A 24,419-nucleotide genomic window follows, 5' to 3' on the forward strand; every position below is an offset into this window, starting at 1 on the left:
AATGGTAACACGTACATCTTTCTAAATGATTTTAGTTCAACTATATCTTAAACACCCACTTTTGTTATAGAGCAAAGATTTATAAATGAACAGTTATTAAAAAGAGACTGAAGTTTAAAATATACAAGCCTGAGCAAAGGAATAGCCATTTCCAAGAAGCTGAATCCCGGTCAGATACACATCTGACTGCTTCCATGTATATGCATGCATGTCCTTCTCCATAACCCACCCTCCAGGAAGTGCTTGCCTACTCTTTACAAGTAAGTCCTAGGAAAGTCTAATCCCCAATCATTTGGGCAAAAGTTTTACAAGGGACAACCAAGAGCAGAGTCAAGGGAAAATAGGATCAAGGGCCACAAAAAAAACATGAGTGGGAAAAGAGAAGAAAACATCTTAACTGGAATAAAAGGTTCTATTCAAAACCCAAGTAGAGTCTTTTGAAGGATAAAAGGTACAAAAATAACAGCAAGACAACAGGAATAAAACCCACATGAATCACTGTGGCATCCAGTTTCTATTCACAAAGAAAAAGCTCCAGTCCATCTTTTAATTTTTTTGAAAAATTCCTGACATTACAGAACTAAACTGAAATGTATTAATATTCCACTCTTACATTTCCATGACAAACAGAAAAATTCATGAGCAAAAAATAAAAACAAAAAAACAAACAAAAAAAAAAAAACAGGGAGAAGCTTATAAAACTAAATATGGATCTCAGCATTAACAGCTGAACAGAGAAAGGAATTAAAACGCTTTAATTAAAAAAATCACGAGTGGATGATAAAGTGTGTAGAAACTGAAAATTTACAAACTATTTAAAACCTGGAATCGCTGACTGTTCAGAAACTACACAGATGGATCATGGGTGGTGGTGAACAGCAGAAAGGGATTATGGATGAATCTGTATTGTTCTAGCTGCTCCCCATGCCACCCGTCTCCGAGGAAAGCCTGTAACAAGAAACAAGAACTCAGTTAGTTTCCCCAAGGCCCAGCTACACCTCACCTCTAAAACTATCAGCCTGGTTTGGAAATGTGAAGGAGAGTATCAATGAAGAAATTTTAAGGTTTCTCGGATAAACCAAGTACCATGATTCACTAACCCCTGCAATCCAAGCTTCCTGAGGCAAATTACCTCATAACTGAAGGAAAGTGAGATACAACTGGTAACCAAGGTGCTCTACCTATGTTATTTGGAACCTTTTTGGGAGATGTTAAACATATTCTGAAAATATGCCACTCACTAAAAGCCTCCTCTGAGAGAGTCACAATGCACACAATGTTTCTTCATCACTAAGTATTTTAACTCCTCAAAAACTGCTGATACGATACCAGTTTAGGAAAGAAATATTTACCTCAAAGTAGCCTCATGAGGTTAACACTGAGACAACTCAAAGAAGCCTTTACTGTAGAATAGCCCTGGGTTTCTCTATCAATGTGAAGGCTACTACTATTAAGAGATAATGGTTTTAAATGCTAAGGCATGGGGCCGGCCCGTGGCTCACTCAGTAGAGTGCGGTGCTGCTAACACCAAGGCCGCGGGTTCGGATCCTATATAGGGATGGCCGGTTTGCTCAATGGCTGAGCGTGGTGCTGACAACACCAAGCCAAGGGTTGAGATCCCCTTACCGGTCATCTTTTAAAAAAAAAAAAAAATATGCTAAGGCATGTTAAAAGGAACAGCAAATAGAATAACTATAGGGCAAGTACTATGCTCAATCCACTGTTTTTAAACCTAATTTTCAGGACTTAAAAGTGGTAAAATAGTAACGTTTCAACTCCCTAGCTCTCTCTAGATTCCCGTAAATCGGTGGTCTTCTTGTCACGCCAAATCCTCCAACCAAACATACCTAGCTATATATAATGCCTTTTTGTTTCAAATAGGTCATTTGAGGCCCTGGAATCCAATTTAGGGCTTTGAGAGAAAGGTATGTGTATGCATTTAGCATGCTTCCATGATACTAGGTAGTGAGAAAGATGTAGCTCCCATTTTGAATAAAACTAAATGTGTAAGACTCAGTTTCAGTTCATAAAGTTTTTAAAGGTGTATAATGACCAGTATAACCTATTTATGGAATCTGGTCACACCATCTGTATCCCTTACACAACAATACAAAACCAAAAGCTGGCCAGAAGGGAGAAAACTAAGGGCCAAGAAATTGAAGAGTCCTTCAACTATAAACTATGTTTACTTTAAAGTGAGAAATGGTTTCTCCACCACAGCATGAAAGGGGAATATTTAGTTTTTAAAAGGGTGCAAATTCTTGCCAACCTCAAAATACAATGATCTTGGGCAAGGTAAACAACAGGCCCTTAATGAAAGGGTTCAGTGGAAACTGAAGGTCCAAGAAAGGAACTGCTGAACATAGTTTAGGTCTGGGACCTAAAAAAAATTAAGTTCATGCAAGAAGGTGGTAACACTCAAAGAATTCAAAAAAGAATTGTCCAGAACATATACCAAGCCTGAGCAGGGATCTGCACAAGTGGCGTGGAGGTGAGGGCTAAAAGATGGGAAAACTCAACCATAAATACGTTAGGGACTCTAGAAGGACCACATGAGGGAGCTCTAAGCATTTAAAAAATTTAAACACCAAATACCTTTGGGGATGGTGATGACAGCCCCTTAAACATCTGAATTCCTTCCCAGCAATCCTTCCATAGGGAATATTCATTAGATTAAGAAACCTTCCAACCAAGAACTAGACAATAAAAACCAGGTCTGTAGGGGAACATAGTATCAGCATGACCCCTAACTACAGAAGGAGCTTGCCAGGGGTGAGCCAGACCAAATGATAAAGGAGCAACAAACAAGAAAACTCCTACCTGGACAATTATGTTTGCCCATCCAATCCTTCATGCAGACTTGGGGCAAGTAACACTAATTCACAGGCCCAATCTGGGATGGAGGGGTCACAATACCACCAGAGAATGAGATAATACCTTGAAATACTCATGAGCAGTTAGTTTTTTTTGTTTTGTTTTTTAACATCAACCAAAGGGGATGTGGGAAAAGGTATCAGGGAAAAATCTCTATACTGAGTTCTCTAATGCCCTGGGAAGATCATATACTTTCAGTGCCCTGACTGAATGGAAGAATATCAATCAGAGGCCTCCTATCATAAACCTAAAGCATTTCTACTCTTTTACGGGAGACATCTGTCCCATTTTGGGATTAAAAAAAAAAGAGTAAGGCTTCAAGGAGGTTAAGTACGCTGAGTAAAAATAAAGCACAAGTTGTTTGTTAGTTCTGGCTAGTCATTCATATGATCTACAAATTTAAATTCTCTTAGTGCCTCTTTATCTGGTAAATGAGAGTATTTATGAGTTACAGATTAGTTGATCTATAAGATTCTTTCCAAATCTAAGCACGTAATTTCCTACTCATGATAGTGTTGGTGGGGAAAGAGAAGGGTAGGCAGAGAATAGAAGAGTATAGAACTTGGGTGACGTGTGATACTTGGTTTAGAATGACTGGACAGTATCTTGTCAAGTTTTGGGCAATATCACGGGTTGGTTGTTCAAGATCAACCTAATGTCACAGCAAGAGGAGTAATGCTAGTTTAGGAATGCAGCAGAAGCTGCCTAACTTTATTAGACTTATTCCACCTTGCCTTCCCGTCCTGGGTAAAGAAGTAAGTTCTTTGTATATATTATATGCCTTGGAAGAGATACAGTAACCACTCATCAGAGGAAAACAGTAGCCTGGGACAGACACCCTTATTACCTGCTACTGTTGGCAAGGTAAAGAATATGAGAAGTCAGACTTCTTCACTAATGAAGTTTCTTGCCCATTATGATGGACCCTCAGTATCTAAACTGCCACAAGCCCATCTCTGTTTGTGGGAATATTGACAAAGGATTATAAAATTAACCTGGGACACAAAAAGGCCCAAGTCAGTTGTATAGATTTCCGAGGTGAGTAGCCACAGGTCACAAGCTCCCACCCTTTACCCTTCACAGCACACGGTGAACTAAGGTTCTTACTGTGGCAACTTTATTATAGCTAGAAACACAAATCTGGCCAAGGCGGCCTGCTGATAGCTTAACCATCAAATAATTTAAAAAATAAAAATAAAATAAAGAATTAACGGAGAAGCTTTTATTCATTAACACAGAGCCTAACACATTGTTATATTGCATGGCAGAATAATGCTACAAAAAAAAGGTAACAGAATGAGAAAGAAGAGCAAGAACTGTGGCTCTAGATAAAGAATTCAACAAGTCAGACTCTCAAACAAAACAGGCACTCAGTTGAAATGACCTAAACCTAAACAAGGGTTACCAATTCCCCCGCCCCCACCCAGTTATCCCCCATAGTAGTAAAAAGGAAACAGTTACAAGCTCACAATAGTTTGATTCTCATCAATGTTAACAAAGGAAAACAAAACAAACCAAGAAATATTTGAGGAGGCACCTCAAGATATGCAATCAGTACGGGGAGAATCTCTGTTTCTCGCCTTTCAGTTTGTTAGTTACACATGGCACGGCAGTGGTGGTGGTGGTGGCAGCTGAAGCCCCAGTACCCTTAGCAGCAGACACAACATTTAGAGCCAGGAGAGGGATGGGTTTCATGCCAAGCAGACTGGAGACACAAGGGGCGGTCGGAAGAGGGTTGGGGAGGCTGGAGGGTGCTTCGGAGGTCCCCGCTGTGGCGAGCGAGGGGGTGGTGGTGGAGGAGGAAGAAGAAGAAGAAGAAGGGGTGGAGGGTTGAGAGAGGTTGATGCTGAGGTGATCAGGGATCGTGACGGAGGCTGCCTGGGAGGAGGGTTTAGCGTTTTCTAAACTGTAACAGAGGAAAAAAGGAACAAAAAAAAAAAGGGTGGGTGGAAGGGAAGACCACAAAAGGGAAAAAAAGTACAGGACAAAAACTGCTTCAGTTATATCAGTGTCTCTGGTTACCAATTAGGAAGACCTAATGTCAACTTGTGACAAGCTCTTTTAGCCTGCATCCCACCCTCCGAATATGTACACTTTGCCACTTCCCATTCCACAATGCTATTTAAAACTGCTGAGGGCTGGCCGGTTAGCTCGAGTTGGTTAGAGCACAGCCTTATAACAAACAACAAGATCATGGGTTCGAATCCCCACACCAGCTAGCTGCCAAAAAACCCAAAAACAAACAAAAAAACACAAAAACTGCTATGGTGAAGAAAAAGTTGACAGACTGAAAAAAGAAATCACACAGAGCACATATTTCCATATTTCTCACATTCACTGACCCAACCCAGAAGTCAGAAAGGAATAATTTCAGGTAGAAAATGAAAGTGTACTCATCTATCTCCAAACAAGGAAGAAATATTACTTGTGAAGCTTTAAATGTTAATCAGAATTTAAAAAATTTTTTCCTGTAATTATATTAGTCTGTTTATATCTCCACAGCAAATGAATATATTAGGATAGAAAGGGGCAAGAGTACAAAGTAGGTCACTACAAATGTAGCATTTATAAAAAGAAAAAAAAAAGCTGAGAACAGAAGTGTAGATAAGAACTAGGGAAGCTTTTTGGTAGGAGGTGATGGCGAATATAAAAGGCTCTTTGTTTCTAACTGACCATACATCTAATATGGACCTTTCAGAACTGGAAGAGAGAAACTGAAGCACTACCAAAAAATTCACGTTTAAAAAGCAAAAATACCGTCACTTCTACTCCTAAAATAAACTCCAAATAATTCTAAGCCAGAACTGCAGATATTTCCTGAAGTCTGTCTACACAATATACCCCAGAAGGCTACCTTTTCAAGGGCAGGAAGGCTCCATTTTCTTTACCTATGTCCAGGGACAGTTGTAATCCATAAAATAGTAGAATACAGCAATCAATTAACTATAGGAAGGACCCAGACTGCCACCATGAAAACTCAAGAGAGACAGCAGAAATGCTCAGAATCCATAAATGAAAGCAGAGAAATCCCTCTTGCCTAGTAGTAATAATAAAACTAGTTTGATTTTTACATTCAAACTGGGCCAAGATGAGAAAGCAAAGAGTAAGTAAGCTTTGTGCATGTATAGTCCTTGCTTTGGTGTATGATGAAGCCTTAAAAAGCTCTGACCCAAATCCATAGCTTTGACACTTTCATTAGATAGGATGACCCTGAATAGCCAGCCACTCAGTAAGAATCATCCTAAAAATAGTGACTCTAAGCAGAGAAATTCTGCTTCCTTATAATGTAGCCACTGAAGTACAGGGGCCAAGCAAGCAGGTCACATCTAAACAGTCACAATTTAAACTGTTCAAGGCAAGCCTACTCAAGGCAGAAGAAAACAATTTCCAGCTTCCAAGAACATGATTCTTGTCACTTAAGAGCCCTTTTCAATACCTCAACTAGAAACAAGAAAACAAATCTTTGCCAACAGCCTCTGTGCAAAAGCTTACTGCCATTTCACTCTGAACATTAAGGACTTGATGTGTAGAAAAGTTTGTCCTACATAAAGATTAGTAGTACCTCAAGGCAAAAGTCAGAACCACTACTGGGGAATTGATACATTCTTAACTAGGGATAAAAGACCATGGCATAAATACATGGGCAGTACGAGCATGACAACAATGTAGACTTCATACTTATGAATTCCTTTCCCTTGCATTAGGATTCAGGAATTCATATAAAATCTTTATGCCCAAGAGACCAAATCTTTATGAGAGAAGTAAATGACAATAATACAACATTGTCCTCAAAAGGGATAGCTAAGCCCCTTGAGAAATGGGCTAACACTAGTTTAAAATGTTAGTAAAAACTAAGAACACGACTTGAGCATACGATCTGAGAAAACAAGAAAGAAACATGTGAACAGTCATCCTACAATAGTGAATGTAAAGTTAGCTAGAATTGATAAGTGAAAGAAAACCTCAGAAGTCATTAAGTGATGAAATTGGGGGGAAGAGTGAGATAGAAAACACACTTGGCATTTCTGAAACATTCCAATATCTATGACTCCCCTTTCCCACAAGCTCTCAACAATGGAAACACATTTACAATCTGAAAAAGGGGGGGGGTTCAAAATAAATGGTAATGGCTGCCTCCACGAAACTGTCTTGCTGTTACATTACTCCTTTATTCTTATTTCAATTAAGAGTGCTTTGAATCCCAAACCAAATCAGTGAAAGTGATATTGGTATGACATGTATAAGAGGGACCCATATTTGATTTTATTAGTATGGGTCCTTGAGGCAGAGGACTGTCCTGCTAGCAAAGATATATGCCATCCACTGCCAAAACCACCAAGTCAAATGAAAGCAACTATGCTCTCCACACCATGAAAGCTTACTGCAATCTGGTTACTTTTTCTGCTACAATAAAGATGGAAGAAAGAAGGGCTAGACCTTAAAAATTTTTTGGCCGTCTCTACCCATCCCTTAAGTAATCCCATATTTAATAATATATCACAGCTTTCCCCAACACACACATTACTGTATTGGCATTAATAAGATACAAGGCAGGGCAACCTTACCTGACATTGATTAGATATTGAGCCAGGCTAATGCTGGCAGCAGATCCAGTGATGGTAACCTGCCTATCAGTAGATCCTTCCACTGGGTTCGCAATTTTGATCTGCGCCCCAGACATCTGACGGATCTCATTGATTTTGGCGCCTTGACGCCCGATTATGCAGCCAATCAACTTAAGGGAGAAAAACAAGGCACATCAAATTAAGAAGAGTTACATAGCTAGGTCCAAGAATTCCATCCCATCTCTAGCTTCTACACTTTAGGGCCAAGAACACGGCAATGGAAACTTCTACCTGCATCCCGTACTCTTCACTGGTACACTCCTGATCAAAAAACTGAGTTACAGGGGCCGGCCCATGGCTCACTCGGGAGTGTGTGGTGCTGATAACACTAAGGCCACGGGTTCAGATCCCATATAGGGATGGCCGGTTAGCTCAATGGGTGAGCATGGTACTGACAACACCAAGTCAAGGGTTAAGATCCCCTTACCGGTCATCCTTTTTTAAAAAAAAAAACAAACAAAAAAAACCACTTGCGTTATAGATCCCATTTCAACTCTTGACCTATTCTGTCTGACCACCACAGGTCAGAGCTAACCAACTCCTAAGCATTAGCTCATTATTTCTGTCCTAAGAGTATTAACTCTCAAAATAAACCAGAGCCAAGATAATAAATGAGTTAAACGAGATGGAATAAAGGTCCTTCAGGGCCGAGCCCGTGGCGCACTTGGTAGAGTGCTGCGCTGGCAGCGCGGCGACGCTCCCGCCGCGGGTTCGGATCCTATATAGGACTGACCGGTGCACTCACTGGCTGAGTGCCGGTCACGAAAAAAAAACAACAACAACAAAAAAATAAAAATAAATAAAGGTCCTTCAGCTTTTGGCTGCAAAGATGCTTAAACTCATCCTGCCATGATTACCACCCTTACCACACTGGCAAAAATCCTGGCTAATAAAGCCTTTTCCTTGGGAAAAGGTAAAAAAAATTGGCCTATATTTGCACTGTCCAATACTGTAAACAGTAAATAGCTGGTTACTGAATACCTGAACTGTGGCTAATGAGACTAAGGAACTGAATTTACTATTTTCATTATTCTCAATTTAAATAGCCACATGTGATTAGTGACTGCCATGTTAGACAATGCAGACCTAACATTCAAGCACGACTGCCCTCAAATGCTTTAAGAATAAGGCTTCAAGACTATACAAAAAACGAAGGCAAATAGGAATTTCTATTTGAGACAATAAAGGTTCTTTCTGTTTCATACCTCACACAAAAGTTTTATCAACTTTCTATATCAAGTTTGTATTCAGAATTCCATATACTTTAAAAATTCCCATTCTCTTTCCCTAGGGCTTACAAGTAGCAAGACACTGCTAAAAAGACTTCTGTTTTTAAAACCAATTATCTTATGTTCATCTCATGCAATTTAACTATACTTACATCATTTGGAATGGTGAGTTCATGAGAAGTAGTCTGAGCAGATGCATCCAAACCTGCTAAAAGACAGAAGAGAGCAAGAAAGTTTAATGCACAGCATTCAAAAACCTCACTTGTTTGCACATTAAACTATCAGAAGGAAATAAACTGGAAACCCAGCATTGGCTGTTGGGATTCATCACTAACTTGGAAGCCTCCAAGGAGGAAAGGGGTGAGGGGTGTAGAAGTAATGCTGGAAAGGTTCTTCTGTACATTTAGAAGAGCTGATTTCATGCCATTTCCTGTAAAACCCAGCCTATCAGGGGCAGGGAGATGGAAGCAAGGGACCAGGGAATGTGATATCCTCAAACAGGACCAAAATCTAAACATCAAGTCCTTCTGTACTTCTACCTCTTTCTGCTTAGGATTTACTGCTATTGTGTTGCAATTTTATCTCACCTGATGCTCACTAGCACCAATGCCAATATCATGCCTATTACTGGGTACCATGGACTTTTGGCACACATGCACAGTTGCTTTAAATATACCTGTATCAAATTAACACCCCTCCACCCCTATCCTCTTAACCTAGACTCGAAGGTCAGAATAAAATGGCAGTCAGGTGAGGGGAGGTCATTTCTCCAAATTTATTCCCTGTCTTTTGCTCAATAATTTCTTCTGGCTTTCACTTTGTTTTCAAAAGAAAAAAAACAAAAAAACAAAAAAACAAAAAAACCCAAACCCATCAGCAAACACCCATACTCACAATCTCATCTATAGACACCTGGACTGAACCAAGCCAGCTGGCTAACCCTCAAGCCTAGTCCTGTTCTCAGCTGTGGCTGCTGGTCTCAATGTTTTTAGAAGGGAGTTGGCCAGATCCATCAAGGACCCTAGGGGGCACCAGGCCCACCCCTTTGCTCTCTCAGCTCCTCTCTGCCTTGTGCATGTTGCTGGTTTGGTTCATGGGCAGTGAAACAAGACTCCCACCAGTTTATTAATATAACAGTAGAATACTACATTTTTTTTTTTTAGTCATTACCCCAATAGCCTTTCACCTCTGGAGAGCTGGATTCAATGCCTGTTAAGATACAAGTGAAAATGAGTTTGGTGGTCTCATCCTAACCCTATCGGACAAGTTATTCCTTATACAGAAAAAAAAAGCCCCAAAAAACAAAACAAAACCAAAACAAAACACACTACACAATTTGGCACAAATGGATGGTCTCTACCCAAATTTGTGAATAGCTGGTGGAGAGAAAGGAGATGCTGATCAGATCAAGGGGGCAGCAGTCAGGACGGGTTAGAAGAAACATCAGCCTACCCTTTGTCTGACAAGCATCCCCAGACCTCAACCCCAAACCTTCCAGGGCCTTTTTTTTTCTTTTAGAATAACTCACCCCAAATGAAAACCACGTTAACAAACACATTACCTCCTTGGGTTTAGCCATAGTAGTAGACAGGCAAGTTTAAACCAGCAGGATGCTGGGCAATGAAGTTTGTGTTAAACAGATGTCAAGCTGAGACCTTGGACTGGCCTCTGTCTTGCACTACACCTTACAGAAATAAACACTGAGGTATCCATACCACTGAATCCGGTGTTGCCATGCGTCATGGGAAAATGAGACTGTTGCATTGCCAACTGGTGCAGCTTGGTCAACTGCAGGGAGGAAATAGGAGAGGTTGGCATTAGAAGAGTAACAGAGTCAAGGCTCAACCACATTTAAATTTGAAAATGTGGAGCTCTTGATCCCCAAAGTTGACTCCTACTACTCAAACTACAACGGAGGGCAGGAGTGGGGCTTACATTACAATCCTGGGGATGGGCAGAATATGAAGGGTAAGGGTTAGAAATAGAAAGGGTGTCAGTATAAGAGAATGAATGCTTGGATGTGTGAAAAGAACAGCAACAGCCCCGCCCAACAACAATCCCCTGGTGGGCTTTTTAATGAAGGTGTTTTCAGCCATTGCAACAGTTGCCCCAGGGACAAGCACAGACAGGCTAGGTAAACAAACTTTGCAGTGGTGCTAGGGAAAACACACCATGCAGGGTTCCATCAGTATTGGGAAGAGGGAAGGAGATGAGGGGGGCAGGGAGACTGCAAGGAGGAGAGAGATTAAGAAGCCAAACTGGGTTTAGTCCCTACCACCACCACTGACTTCTACAGCTATTTTTCTTCATCTATATAAACTGTCCTGGCTACTGTAAAATAATCCCTCTTCAGGTCTACTTCCCCTCTCTTGGGGCCTACCACTAACCAAAAGACAAATTCAACTTCCCCAAGTCTAATGCTCAGCACCTGAAAAGGTTAGTAAGGACAAGGAAAAAGTGCAGAAAGGAGTGCTCTTAAAGAAAGTCTAAATACTAATACTTTTAAATAGGAGTTTTTAGTGGCAAGAGAGGTTTTATTGAGTTGAATTCCCAAGGTTCAACTTCCTATCCCTCGCTGTGTAAATAAGCTCCTTTCCCACCCCTCCAAATGCTTTTTAAATTGTCACCTCAGATTGAGGGGTACCCAAGGGCAAACCCAACCTCCCACTCCACCCATGGAAAGGAGGACTCCATGCAGGGACAGTTTACTATTTAAACCGTGCCCTGAGTGAACAAATGACAACATACCATGTAACACTTCTCTTTTAGACAATAATCTGAAACATGGGGGAAAAGTAGAAGCTAAATAGTCTGCTGGATTGTAATTTCCAGGGGTTAAATGTCGAAAGGCAAACAAGGTGCTATTATGCCCATTTGTTATTTAAGGGCCAAAATACAGAGGTCACCTTGTGATGAAAACAACTTAATATAACAAATGTTTAAGACCCAACTCACTTCTGGCTATTTGGGAGAAAGGAGTGAGACAATTTTGGATGGGAGAGGGAGCTTTTTAAAACAAGTGAAAACAAAACTTACATCTGGCTGTGGAATGGCATACTGTCCTTGAATGGTATAGGCCTACAAAAGGAGGAAAACAGTTCCTATTAAAAACCAATCACGGACAGCCACCCAGTGGGGGGAAAAAGACAGATTTCAACTAGCCAGGAAGCCAGAGTTGAACAGAATGGGGAGGCCAAGGATTGAGGCAGTAGATGGAATCTCACAAATACAGTCAGACCCGAGTTGGCCTTCTTTGAACCCTAAATATAATGATTTTACTTCAGGGATTCTATAAAGGTAGCCAAGTTCCCTGCAATCAAAGGCAAAATATACATATCTTTATCTTAATGAAAATGTGGGGAAGTGAGATTAAGCAATGCGTCGACTGACCAAGCCACCCGCCCTCTTCCTCCCTGTGTATAAGATAGCCTAGGAGGAAAAATGCTCTTCCCTCACCACCCCAACCCATCTACCAATTGTGGTAACTAGAAGGATGTGTATCTGCACAAACCTACATGGCATGTTTTGAAACACTTCCCTTTCCTTATCTTATTTTTCTCTACATCTAACTAAAGACCTTAAATGCACTGGAAGCTAGCCAGGTCCCTAACACTACGGAGCTGACCACAGGGACACAGAAATCAGTGTTCTAAGTCCTTCCTTCTCCCACCTCCCCTCCATACAAGGCACTTGCAGCTCCCACTGAGCCCTCCTCCCCCCACACCATACCTCCCAAAAAGGGAGCTGGGTCTTCAGGGCAATGGGGTGGGGGACAAGGAGGAAAGGAAAAGGAAACAGGAAGGGAAGGAAGGAGTGGCTGGTTAATAGGATGTGAAGCTTCTCACATCAGTGGCCAGTAACCCCAAAAGTGCACCCAGGTGGGGGGGTAGGAGGAAGGTGAAAATGGGGTGGGAGGAGTTGGAGAAGGGGAAGAGGGGTTGAACCAAAAAAAAAAAAAAAAGAAAAAAAGAGAAAAAAAATTTTTAAAAAGAGTTGGTGTTACCATCTGGTGGGCTACGCGGCCTGTGTGAAATGAGGTGGGGGGGGTCAGTCCAGGTCCCCGTGGACAGGTGGTGTCCACAGCACAAAAATCACCAGCGCCACTGGCCCCCCGCATGTTGGCAGTCTCAGCTGAGGCAGAAGGATTGAGTGAGCCTTGGAGACTGAACATCCCCTCTCACCTCTAGAGGTGGTCCCTCCAGGTCAGGGTTGAGGCACATGGACGGGGTGGTGTGGGGAAAGCTCGCACTGTCGCTGCCTGTGCTGTACCTGTCCTGTGGATAAATAGAGGATTTCAGTCTCCAGGGCTGTCAATCCGGCACCTTGTCACCAGCATGAAATTCACACAAAAAAAGTTGTTTATTTTTTTCCTTTAAAAAGGAGCTCACAACACAATTTGAAACGAGCTGCAAATCAGTGAGTTTAAAAAAAAAAAAAAAAGTTACCTAGTGGCAGATTTCACACTGCACAATTGGGCTATTTTCAGTAAGAACGAAGGGGTGGGGCAACAGAGCTGATGCCAGCTCCTGGTCAGTGTGGGATTAAGTTGAACCCCTACAGAGCCCACTTTGCCACCAGTGAACAAAAGACACAGGGGTCCATCAGTGGACATGTATGAACTGGTCCATTTAAAAAGGCCCATGGGAATGATCCATGACAGGGCCACTCATCAAAGAAGCTGCAAGCTTTTAAGAGGTCAACTAAATAAAGGGGAGGGAGAGAGGGGTGGGATAGGGTAGGGAAGCAAAGAGGTATGAAGGGGAAGGAGGGCTGGGGAGGAAGAAAAAGAAAGAGAAGGAAGAATTTTAAGTAGAGAAGAACACTGCCATGGGGCATGGGATTCTTTATAATTTCAAATGGGAGTGCAAGAATACAGAAGAGCAGGAACATGAAGTTCCTGGGAGATGGGAATACTCCTAAGGCTAACCCTCCTGGCTGCAATGACTCAAGGCTTTGCTTATTCTGCCTATCCAGATCGACTGAGAGCCCTTGACCAAACCAGTTTTAACAAGGCTAGTGCTAAAAGCAAGATACTAAATCATCTCAAGGTTAACAATGACATGATTAACTTCTTGTGAATCTCCCAGAACTACATGACAAACTAAGTCCCAAAAAACATGTTCAGTTTTATGTCAATTCAATAGAATGTGCATGAGATGGACGTCCCCTCTAAATGGCTCCCAGATCAAACACAAGTAAGATGAAACTACCTGAATAAATATACTTGTTAACAGGCCAGCCCCAAGTGGGAAAAGGCGCTTTTCAGCAATGAACTTGCTTAGGCAGCTACCAAAATTAAAATCATTATTTTAACCTGAATCCCAGTATTTTAAAAACTGACCTACCTACTCCTCATATAGTAACCAACAAAGCATAAGACTACCACCATAGTGCTGATCACTGCTCCTGTCATCAAAATCTAACTTCAGAATAAACCATGTGCCAAAGATCAAGAGTTCAGGTTGGTGAGGAAGGAGCAGAGAGAAGCCAAAGGGGGTGCTTTGGTGTTCTTACTCCTAACACCAAAGGTCAGAGCACCACAGCCCAACATGCTCTCCCCCGTCTATTCTTGCACACTGAACTCTTACCCCGGCTAATTTCAGTATGCCATGTGGGTTCAAACCAGTGTTTATGAGGTTAAGAGCCTGGGGGACAACACACTGGAGTCTGGGAGTGAAGGGTAGGAGTAGGGGAGGTGAAGTGAAGGAACGGGAAGTTTGTAGGACACTCAAGTTCAGGATCCCCCAATTTTGAGACCACCATCCAGAATCTCCTTCAGAGGTCCAACTCTTTGCTACCTTTATTCAGACCTCTAAAGATCAACCCACGCATATAAAAGCATGGATGGGGTCAGGGTAGGGAGAGATGTAGTGACACCTAAGCAATTTAACTCTTTCTTCTAACCCAACCCACTTTAAATTACCAAATAAATGACCTCTTCTGAGTGCCTACAAAATTTCCATTGCCTGCTACAAATTAAATAAGGGCTTGGCATTCAGAGCTTCCTCCCGCCGTACAAAAATAAAGCTAAAAGCAGGTCAAACTATGGTCAGAGTACAGGTTTCAGCAAGCATGCAGAGTGGCTGGGTGTGCTGCTGTCAAAGTTGACGTTTCAAATATTATCTCTGTTCATTCCAGCCCACCAATAAGAATTTTCTTACCTGACCACCTGCAAAGATGACCGGAGAACTGGACGGCTTGGGCCGGTACGGGATGGTCACGCCCTTCGGGGGGGACTGGGAGAGAGTCAGAGGGGAAAAAAACAAAGAGAGATAAGGTTTCAAAGCTGCTTCAGCTGTGTGGCTTTTGCTCACACAGGTCAGTTAACTTAAAAAATATATCCATGCCCTCACCTACCAAGTTGTCTCTGGCTAGATCTAATCCCAAATTGTTTGCAGTTATTTGCCTTTAAAGCAGTAAGACAGTCTGTGGACTATACGTCTCACTCTAATTCTCATCAATGCAGATGCCCACATAATAATCTTAAGCACCATTTCTACGTTTTTTTTTGGTTTTTTTGGCAGCTATTCGGTATAGGGATCCAAACCTTTGACCTCGGTATTATAACACTGTTCTAACCAACTGAGCTAACCAGCCAGTCCTATTTCTATGTTTTAAAATAAAAGCAATGAACATGAAAAACCTGTATGCACACATGTACATTTTAGCTGATAATTTTTAGGATCTCACATTTTGGCCTGAATTGGAAATAAAACGAAAATTGGGAATAAAGTATCCAAATGTTATGTCTGGAACAATACAGGCACTGTCTATAAGCAGTTTAAAGGCCTAATCAAGGTTTTTCTAAATTCCCCTTGAAAACTTTCTTTCTCACCAATATGGGAGCAACTCTATATGATAACTCTAGAAAGCTTTAATTTCCCTTAATTTAGCTTTTCTTTTGCTTAAACAGAACAATATATTACCAGGACCTCAGAAGTAATTCAGAAATACCATCATGGACACATTTTTCTATTCTACTGATATTAACTACCAAGAAATTAAAGAATGTTATCAAAGTTAACCATGATAATGTTATTCAAAAGGTAACAGCTTCTCAGGAAACCAAACACATCTTTTTTCCACTTAGCAACCAACTCTGCTAGAACTGCTGTGAACCAAAAGACCACTGCTGCTCAGCAGTTTCTTTGCTCAAAGACCATAAAAAAAATCAAAGCTTGGAGAAGGAAAACATGAACTCAGGGAACCTCTTTCCCAACCCCCACTGGAGGCATCTAACAGCTTCACCTAATTCTACTCTTACTAAATATAGATCAGTCCCTCTGTCCCCAGAATCACCCTCCCCCCATTCTCAGCATGAGCCTGAGGGCTTACCTCCAACATGACCACGCAGATCTGTTTGACACACTCAATGATGGATTGCGGAATGCCAGCAATAGTGATGGCCCGCTCAGTGGAGTTGGGGAGCATATCCCCTGCCACCTGGACCTGAGCCCCTGTACTCTTTGGGGTAAAAAAAAAAATCCAAAATCAGAGAAAAACAGTTCATGCTCTTCCAATTCCTCCCAGAAGCAATTTTATAGTTTAAATTCAGTTGATATTTATCCCATCTCCTATCTTCCCTTTCATTCTCCCTTCCCACCACTCCTCTTATCCCAGATAGTACTGTTTAATGGGAGTTAAAAATAAATTAGTCTCTGAGAGGAGTAAACCTGAATTAACAGCCTAAATTTAACCAGCTCTCGAGAAAAAAGTCCTTCTAGAGACAATTTCCTCTCAGCTAATGATAGTTTTGTGTGTCCAACAAAACCCCCACAAATATCACTCACCTTTCATTCTCTTATAGAACAAATTTATGTCATGGCCATTCTATGAGCCAGGCACCATTTCAAGTGCTTGTAATACATTAGATTAACAAAACCAAGATCTCAGCTCTCATGGCATGTACAACAGGCTCCCCAAAACTCCTAATTAGTTTTCCTTTAGGAGTCATCCAAGTTTCATTCCAACACCAAATTCAATAACCCCCCAGACACAATTAAAAGCTCCTATAATTCAACATAACTTCCATAATTAAAAAGAAAATAGATATACAACTATAGCCCAATATATCTCCCCATTTTCCCCTTGGTTTGGAAGTCTGACCAAAAAAAGTTGCTATTATACATCAATCTGTAATCTCTGTAGACATTAAAAAGAATTATGTAGCCTCACAGAAAAGCTGATAAATTATGCAATGTTGCCAAAACAAATATGAATTGGTCATATGCAATGGTTGGAAATTCTGGTTAACTTTCTCATGTTCTCATTTGTTATTAAACCCTATAAAGGCTAGTGGGTCAGCTCAGTTGGTTACAGCACAGCCTTGTAACACCACCAACATTAAGATCCCCTGACCCACCAGCCACCAAAGGAAGAAAAAACAAAAAAGTACAATTAAATTGTAACTCTCTAGGACTGTTACTGTAATTAAAATCTTCATCTCATCAAATGCTAACTTTTCCTAGCCATGCAAAGAGCTAATAGAGTCACATCTGGAACAAACAGCTAACAGTTCTATTTATTTTTCCTGGGGGTGCGGCTGGCAAGTGCAGGGATTCAAACCCAAGTTATAAAACTGTGCTCTAACCAACTGAGCAAACTGCCCAGCCCGAACAGTTCTAAAAGGAGCACAGAAGTCACCAACCTCTCGTATTTCCTTGATCTTGCAACCACCTTTTCCAATGAGAGAGCCACACTGACTAGCAGGAACCACCAGCCTCAGGGTGACCGGGGGTCTACTGGCAGCTGTGCTATTGGTCATAGAGCTGCTGATGTCCTACAAAAAGAAAAAAAATTAGTCAGAAGGCTATGCAAGTTTAAGCAGATCCCTGAGAACCCATGACTGCCATAAAAGAAACACTTACCCTTGACCTCATAAGGGGACCTATGTCACAACACACCACTGACAAAGTTCAAATGCCACCCCCCCATTTCTGAAGAGAAGATAAAATCTCCTACAAAATTACTCACAATTAGCCACAAATATATTTTCCTTCACCCTGGGAGAGTATACTTAGTAAGGAGAAAAGTTTTTTAGGATGACTGGTAAGGGGATCTTAACCCTTGGCTTGGTGTTGTCAGCACCATGCCCAGCCAGGGAGCAAACCAGCCATCCCTATATAGGATCCGAACCCATGGCCTTGGTGTTATCAGCACTGCACTCTCCCGAGTAAGCCACAGGCCAGCCCCTGATTTTTTTTTGTTTTGCAAATTATAGTTGAGTAGGCAATGAAATAATATATCAATGTCAAAATGAAATCAAATATATAAGAGAAAAACAACACTACAACCCAATTCAAATCACCAATTCCGTCCTCTTGAAAAACTAAGATTACAGTCAGAAAACAAAAAAAATTAAGTACTCTATATCATTGTTTCAATTTTTGCAATAGTACTGTTGTACAGATAATGAATATGATGGTCAGAGTACTTGTCTAAAAATCAGATTTTTTTTTTTTTGTCGTTTTCGTGACCGGCACTCAGCCAGTGAGTGCACCGGCCATTCCTATATAGGATCCGAACCCGCGGCGGGAGCGTCACCGCGCTCCCAGCGCCGCACTCTCCCGAGTGCACCACGGGCTCGGCCCTAAAAATCAGAATATTTTAAATTAAAAAACTATATTTACTCAAGTCCATAGTTTTTCCTATAAAAATATGGTGCATCCAAAGTCATGGTTTTAACCTACTTAAGTTTAGCCTTCTGAAGATTAAGTGGTTTAAGAATCACTTCTCCGCCTAATCTCTGTGTAGCAGTTAGACCTGGCAACTGCTTAAGTATAAGCCTCTAAAGTCAAAGACATGTTTCTTACTTGGTTCAAGAATGAATAGTACCTTTTCTAAATTTTAAGCCACAAGTTGGACCAACAGAGTCCTGCAGGTCAAAAGATAACATTTCTGATATTGGCAAGGATAAGATTTCAGGCACCATTAAGTATCAACCACCAACCAAGCAGCACTCCTCTGCCTGTGTGGTATCAAATGCACACTTAACTGCACTACTGCAGAAAAAGGGGCAGGGGAAGAGGGCTGAACAGAAGGGGACTAAACACAAGACCTAGAACAGTGGTTGTTCAGCCTTTATATGTTGGTGGGAAAAAACACTTCCTTTCGACAAAACTTCGTTTGTGGACATTTTGCTTCTGAAAACTTAGGTCTCTCCCGCAAGTGTAAATCTGACACTGTTATCATATTGAATATTTTCTTTTTACAAACATAACAGCATCAGAAGTTGAGAGATATTTATTTGTTTTTACCGAATATATTAGCGTTTAGCAGGGCCCCTAAAGAAAAGCACATTAATTTAGTTCACTCAATTATGAGTTAGGGCACACAGAGTTTACCAAAGAAGAGATGGCATACCTTTCAAAACTGTTGGTCAAGAAATAAAAGGTGCTTTTTTGTTTGTTTGTTTAAAAAAGATGACCGGTAAGGAGATTTTAACCCTTGACTTGTTGTTGTCAGCCCCACGCTCTCCGAAGTGAGCTAACCGGCCATCCCTATATAGGGATCTGAAACCATGGCCTTGGTGTTATCAGCACCACACTCTCCCGAGCCATGGGCCGGCCTGAAAAAGATGCTTGTTTTTCACACGAATTTTTCATGTTGAGTTCCTGGCAATAGTCAAACTTTTGCTCTTTTGCGGGCCGGGGGGAGGCAGCTAGCCAGTATGACCTTGGTGTTATAACAACATGCTATAACCAACTAAGCTAACCAACCAGCCCCAAATTATTTGTTTTAATGATTCAAGTGACTTTTTTTTAAACTACCGATGGTCAAATTTGGGGGGATCCAAGAGGGAGCAAAAGACCCATTTACAGATTTTTATGATCTGGTCTGTTCCTGAATTTAAAAAGCCCTTATAAAATCAACTATCTGGAAACTCTTAAAAATGAATAATTGAGGGAGGAGGAGCGGAACAACAAACCTCTTCCAGTTTGTCAATGATCATAGCAAAGGCTTTGAAGATGGCATTAGTGGGTCCAGCCAAAGTGATAATTCTCTCAGGACAATTTCCTTCTGAAATGTTGATACGTGCACCACTCTGGATAAGAAAGAGCCAAAAGAGGTTAAACAGACAAATATACAGGTCCTCCTAAATCAGACAAGGAGCTGCCTACATACATGATCCTGATACAGGGCAAAGTCAGCACCATTTCAAACACTGCTTCATGTTTGTCCTCAAAAGTAGCCTACAGCAACTGCCTTAAGTCTTGAATGAGTTGTGAGACTTCCCAGAACTACATTTCCCAGCATACTATTTGTCATTACAAATAACAAAGCCAAAAAAACCCCAGATTCCCCTACTCAGATCTTCCTCTAATCTCTTTAACAGAATTTTCACTTTCAAAGGTTTAAAGGGTTTTCACTTCCCAAGGTCAACAATCCCAAAGACCCCCATAACTTACCTCCTCGCGCATCTTCTTAACTGATTCTCCTTTCTGTAAGAGGAAAAGTCAAGCATGAGCTCCAACTGCTATTTCAACCCAGACCGGCTAAATAGTAAACAGAGCTGAAGTGAAATTGTTTTACCTTTCCGATGATACTGCCAACTTCCTGTAATGAAGAAAACTAGTGTCAATAAAAGGAAACTCAGAAATATTACTAGGAAAAAGAACTTTTAACTATCCAGAACCAACTGCTGTCTATGCTAATTACTATCTTAAAAAATGAAAAAAAAAAATTAATTTATTGGGGGAAAGAAGGCTTATTCCTTTCTTTGCTCAGAATTAAGAGTGGAACTATCAAAGAATTTTGAACAAATGATGCAGAAGTAATTAAATGCTATTGTTCTGTTTAATATATATTATTTTTAAAAATACCAAATATATCTTCCCCACTTAAAGTTTCCTACAATTGTTTGGGCAGGGGAAATCTACCTATCATAAGCTATAGGAACCTCTATGAGAATAATCTGTCCGACTATGAGCAGTCTTTGGTTCTAGTGTCTAGTTAAGACTTTCCTGTTCAGTGGAGCTACCCAGTAAAGTCTGTCCATTTTCCCACTACATTCACATGTACTCTGTTAGAGAAGAGTGCTAAAGCCAGACACCCCATAGTGCTAATCTGATGAGCTCCAAGATGCATCTCTGCTCTTCCTGGCCCCTCCCCTAGCAGTTACTATGACCCAATTTCCCAAGCTGGTGCATACCTTTCCATGCATAAGTAGCCGGATGGTGAGAGTGACATTTAATCCACCTTCAATCACACCGGTGTCCATGTCGAGCAGTGTTTTGGGGAGCTGGACTTTGAGTGGTCAAGTCTTTGGTCACTGGTGGGGGTGAAAGCCAAAAACTGAAATACAAACACGACCAAAATCAGAGTGGGAAAACAAGGGTATTATTTCCCAAAGTTATTTTTGCCATTATCAATTTTTTTCTAATCAACTTTTCCTTATATGACAGCCTACCAGACTTGTATATACACCTGCACAACATTTACCATTCAGGTTCTATTACAGAGTATAGAAGGCAACTTTCCAGTTCGCTGTAATTAATGATAATTTCCACTGACTCTCAAGATGAAGAAGGTTCCTTCAATTGGCAATGGTCTAAGTGAGCTGCTGAACATGCACCAGTTGTCCTTCAGCGGAATAAGGTTCAAAAGGATTAGGAAACACCTGGAAATCATGAGGGCAAACCTCAAACTAACCAACTACAGTGAGGGTCAATGACCTTTTGCTTCCCTGTTGGGTAGCAGTTCAAGTTGTAAGCTAGAGAGAACACATGTAAATTTTCTTAGTGGTAGCAATTTCTAGATGAAGAAATTTAGATGTATCTCACATTTCAAATTTCAAATGACGGATGACACCAAATGATTTAAAAAAGATTTAGGTCAACAACCTCACTGAAAAAGACACTGAGATGCCTTCCATACAAGCTAGGATTTCATGTTCTCCTTTGGAAAATGACTCAATTCATTAAATGCAGTTGAGTCCTTTTCTCTGATTCTTTGTTCCAACCAAACTTGATCATTACTCAGATTTCAGGAATTTTCTACACTTTTGTGTATTTTATTGCCACTCAGTTTTTAAGTCTATTAAATCTTAAATTTCCTTGCAAAGAAAACAATCAAAGTAAAACTGGTATTGCTAAAAATTTATTTTGTAATTGTTTTAAGCAACAGCAGTAATGTACCTTTCCTATCCAGGACGGCCCTCTACCCACCTGCTCTGAAACAATGTTCCTAAAATTATGCTTTGGAATATCGAGTTATGTGGTTATGTGTAGAAAGAGAATGTGCTTTTGGATATCCTCTTGCCTTTAAGACCTCCTTAGCATCTAATACTGACAGCTTTAAAAAGAATCTATCCCAAGTTGTATGATGTTTTACATATCCATCCCTTGAAAACTCAGAATCAATGCACTCTCTTACAGTTAAGTTTTCCCCCTTCACAAAACTAGCCAGTTTTAAATTTGCTATAACACAAAGCCCACAGCCTAAATATCTTTAAAATGTTTAAGTGGCTGCCAACTCATTTTCTGTATATGGCAAGCTGTCCCCAGGCTACTTCAAGAGCGTAAGTTATTATATAAGTGCATCCCCAAAGCACATAATTTCCTTATTTTCAGAATATAATTAATTGCTGGCAAAATCCCAGAATTTAACACTTTTCACTCATGGAAAAATAACAGTGCTTGGTGAGGGGAGAGCGTGAGCTCTATGAGAATGACTGTTTCTTAATAAGATATAATAAAAAATATGGCAGTTTAATTCCTTATCCCCGCTCAGCTGTAATAGGAAGCACTCTACAAATACCACAGTACAAGTTCGAAAGGGTAAGAAAATTGAAAACCTATTTGAGGTAAAGCATAAAGATGCATTTCTAACTGCAAACCACCTATGTAATCCAAGAAATCTGTCATGTACCTTTCCTGACTAGGTCAAAATAACTACACCATCCCAGCAATCCAGCTATTAATCCTGCAGTCCATTCCCCCTTCTATAAATAGCTCGATCTGGGTTTATAACGTCAGGCATTTTGTAATTTCAAAATTCGTTACCCAGAGAGAACGTCCTGAACAACTCGCAACTGGGAGCCCGTCTACCCTTTAACTCCGCAACCGGCCCCCCCCACCCCGTCATCCAAGCATTTTCCACTCAAAAAAAAAAAACCACCCCCCCTTCCCTCCACTGGAAGAGTGGGGAAAAAAATAAACGGTTCGGTCAGGGGGGGGCGCTGCGATCCAGGGGGAGGGGCCGAACTAGTAGCGCCTCCTCGTGTGGCTGCGCCAGCGCCTGACCCCCGCGGGGAGCCGCGCTCACCCGCCCCGCCAGAAAGCCGGCCATCGTCTCCCCCCACCCCCCTCAACTAACAAATCCACCGCCGCCCCCCCTACCACGCGCGCGCCCTCCTTGACTCCTGCGCAGCCGCCACCGGGAAAAGGCGGGGGGAGGGGGCAGGCCTTGCGCGAGGCCTACTAGGCCGCGCCGGAGCCAGGGCCTCGCGTGAATGGCCAGGCAAACAGAGTGAGGTGGTAAGCCCTCACGCGGGACTACGCAAGGCCGGGGCTCCAGAATAGGACCGGAGCCCGCCAAGAAAGATGATGAGAGTGGAAATAAGAGCTATAGCAAGGGGCGTAGGAACAATTTTCAATCTTACCTGCAGGCGCGAGGCGACTGAGGGGAAAAGGGGAGCGGGCGGGAAGGGGAAGGGCGGGAGGCCGGGGGCGGAACAATAGGGGCGGGCGGGAAGGCGAGGGGGGCCCCGCGGGCGGGCGGAGGAGGAAGGGGGGGTGGAGGAGGAGGAGGAGGAAGGGGGAAAGAGACCCCGGGGCGGGTGGAGGGCGGCGGAGGGCGGGCGGGCGGGCGGAGGGCGGGCGGGCGGGAGAGGGCGCAGGCTGCGGCTGCTCCGGCTGCTGCCTCTGCTGGTCTGGGAGGGAGACGGGGCGGAGCGGCCCGCTTTCAACCCCGCGCACCCTTCGACCCCGGAAGCGCTAACCGCCCCGGGGGCCGGCGAGGCGACTACGTCGTCCAGACCTCCCCACGCAATGTGGACGGCCTCCCGACAGCCTAGAGCGGCTCCTTGGTCAGAGTCGGCACCAGCGAGACAACGGCGGGCAGGAAACGGCGAAGTTTGTGATAGAGCGGCAACGTGGGAGGGGGGGGGGGGGGGATGAGGGAAGGAAACCAGTGGCCCCTAGCGGGCTGGCTGGAAAGCGTAAGTGCGGAGAGTGGTGGCAGTCGCCATGGATCAAGAAGGGGAGAGAAGGATAAATGGATGGGTGGGGAGAAAATGAGAAGGCAAGAAGAAAACCCAGTAGTCTGTAGTGATACTCAGAAAAAGAAAAGGAAAAAAAAAAAACTAATTTGCCACATTGAAAGTGACTATTATACCAACTCCTTACTCTAAAAATTGGTAATTAAAAGGAAAGAATTAAACATTTACCTTCGGTTTTTAGGAAGAACTGTATTTCAACCCTAATCAATAAGGAATAGCTCTTCATTCCATCTAATAAGTGTAGAAAGAATGAAAGAATTAGAAAATCACTATTCTGCAACCTAGAACGAAATAACTGATTCGGGCAAGTGTCATCGATCATTAAAATTTTAAGAGAAATGTTGTTAGGGAACAGGATATTATGGTGCCAGATAGCACCACACACATTATTTGCAAATCACACAGCAAAAAAAAAAAAAGAAAAAAAAAGTTACTTTTTTTTTTCTTTAGAAGATGACCGGTAAGGACCGG

General features: G+C 42.0%; 1 protein-coding gene across 27 annotated transcripts; it reads right to left on the bottom strand.

The window, feature by feature from the left end:
• Positions 1–495: 495 nt before the first annotated feature.
• Positions 496–23,624, bottom strand: PCBP2 (poly(rC) binding protein 2). Of its 27 annotated transcripts, none has more exons than XM_063076239.1 (15): positions 23,331–23,615; positions 20,880–21,022; positions 20,261–20,284; positions 20,137–20,169; positions 19,656–19,772; positions 17,376–17,507; positions 16,064–16,192; positions 14,890–14,976; positions 12,910–13,002; positions 11,765–11,806; positions 10,444–10,516; positions 9,899–9,937; positions 8,881–8,933; positions 7,440–7,609; positions 496–948 (listed from the first exon to the last, which is right to left on the bottom strand). In XM_063076239.1, exons 2-15 carry the CDS (start codon positions 20,946–20,948, stop codon positions 912–914), a joined length of 1,098 nt encoding a protein of 365 aa, XP_062932309.1. In that variant the 5' UTR covers positions 20,949–21,022; positions 23,331–23,615; the 3' UTR covers positions 496–911. The 27 variants fall into 27 exon arrangements, with proteins under 27 accessions (XP_062932309.1, XP_062932308.1, XP_062932311.1 ...); XM_063076238.1 differs by having other exon boundaries at positions 8,881–8,936; positions 23,331–23,614; XM_063076241.1 differs by having other exon boundaries at positions 14,890–14,964; positions 23,331–23,613.
• Between the last annotated feature and the right edge of the window lie 795 nt (positions 23,625–24,419).

Source organism: Cynocephalus volans, chromosome 12 (genome assembly GCF_027409185.1).
Source record: "Cynocephalus volans isolate mCynVol1 chromosome 12, mCynVol1.pri, whole genome shotgun sequence".
NCBI lineage: Eukaryota > Metazoa > Chordata > Mammalia > Dermoptera > Cynocephalidae > Cynocephalus > Cynocephalus volans.

Bases quoted from the DNA above. Each gene is read 5' to 3' on its own strand.
- PCBP2 (XM_063076223.1), bottom strand. From the start codon at position 20,948: ATGGACACCGGTGTGATTGAAGGTGGATTAAATGTCACTCTCACCATC. The intron at 19,773-20,136 runs GTAAGTTATGGG...TTTCTTATCCAG, and splicing joins TTAAGAAGATGCGCGAGGAG to AGTGGTGCACGTATCAACAT. The intron at 4,781-7,439 runs GTAAGGTTGCCC...CCTCTGTTACAG, and splicing joins CAATATCTAATCAATGTCAG to TTTAGAAAACGCTAAACCCT.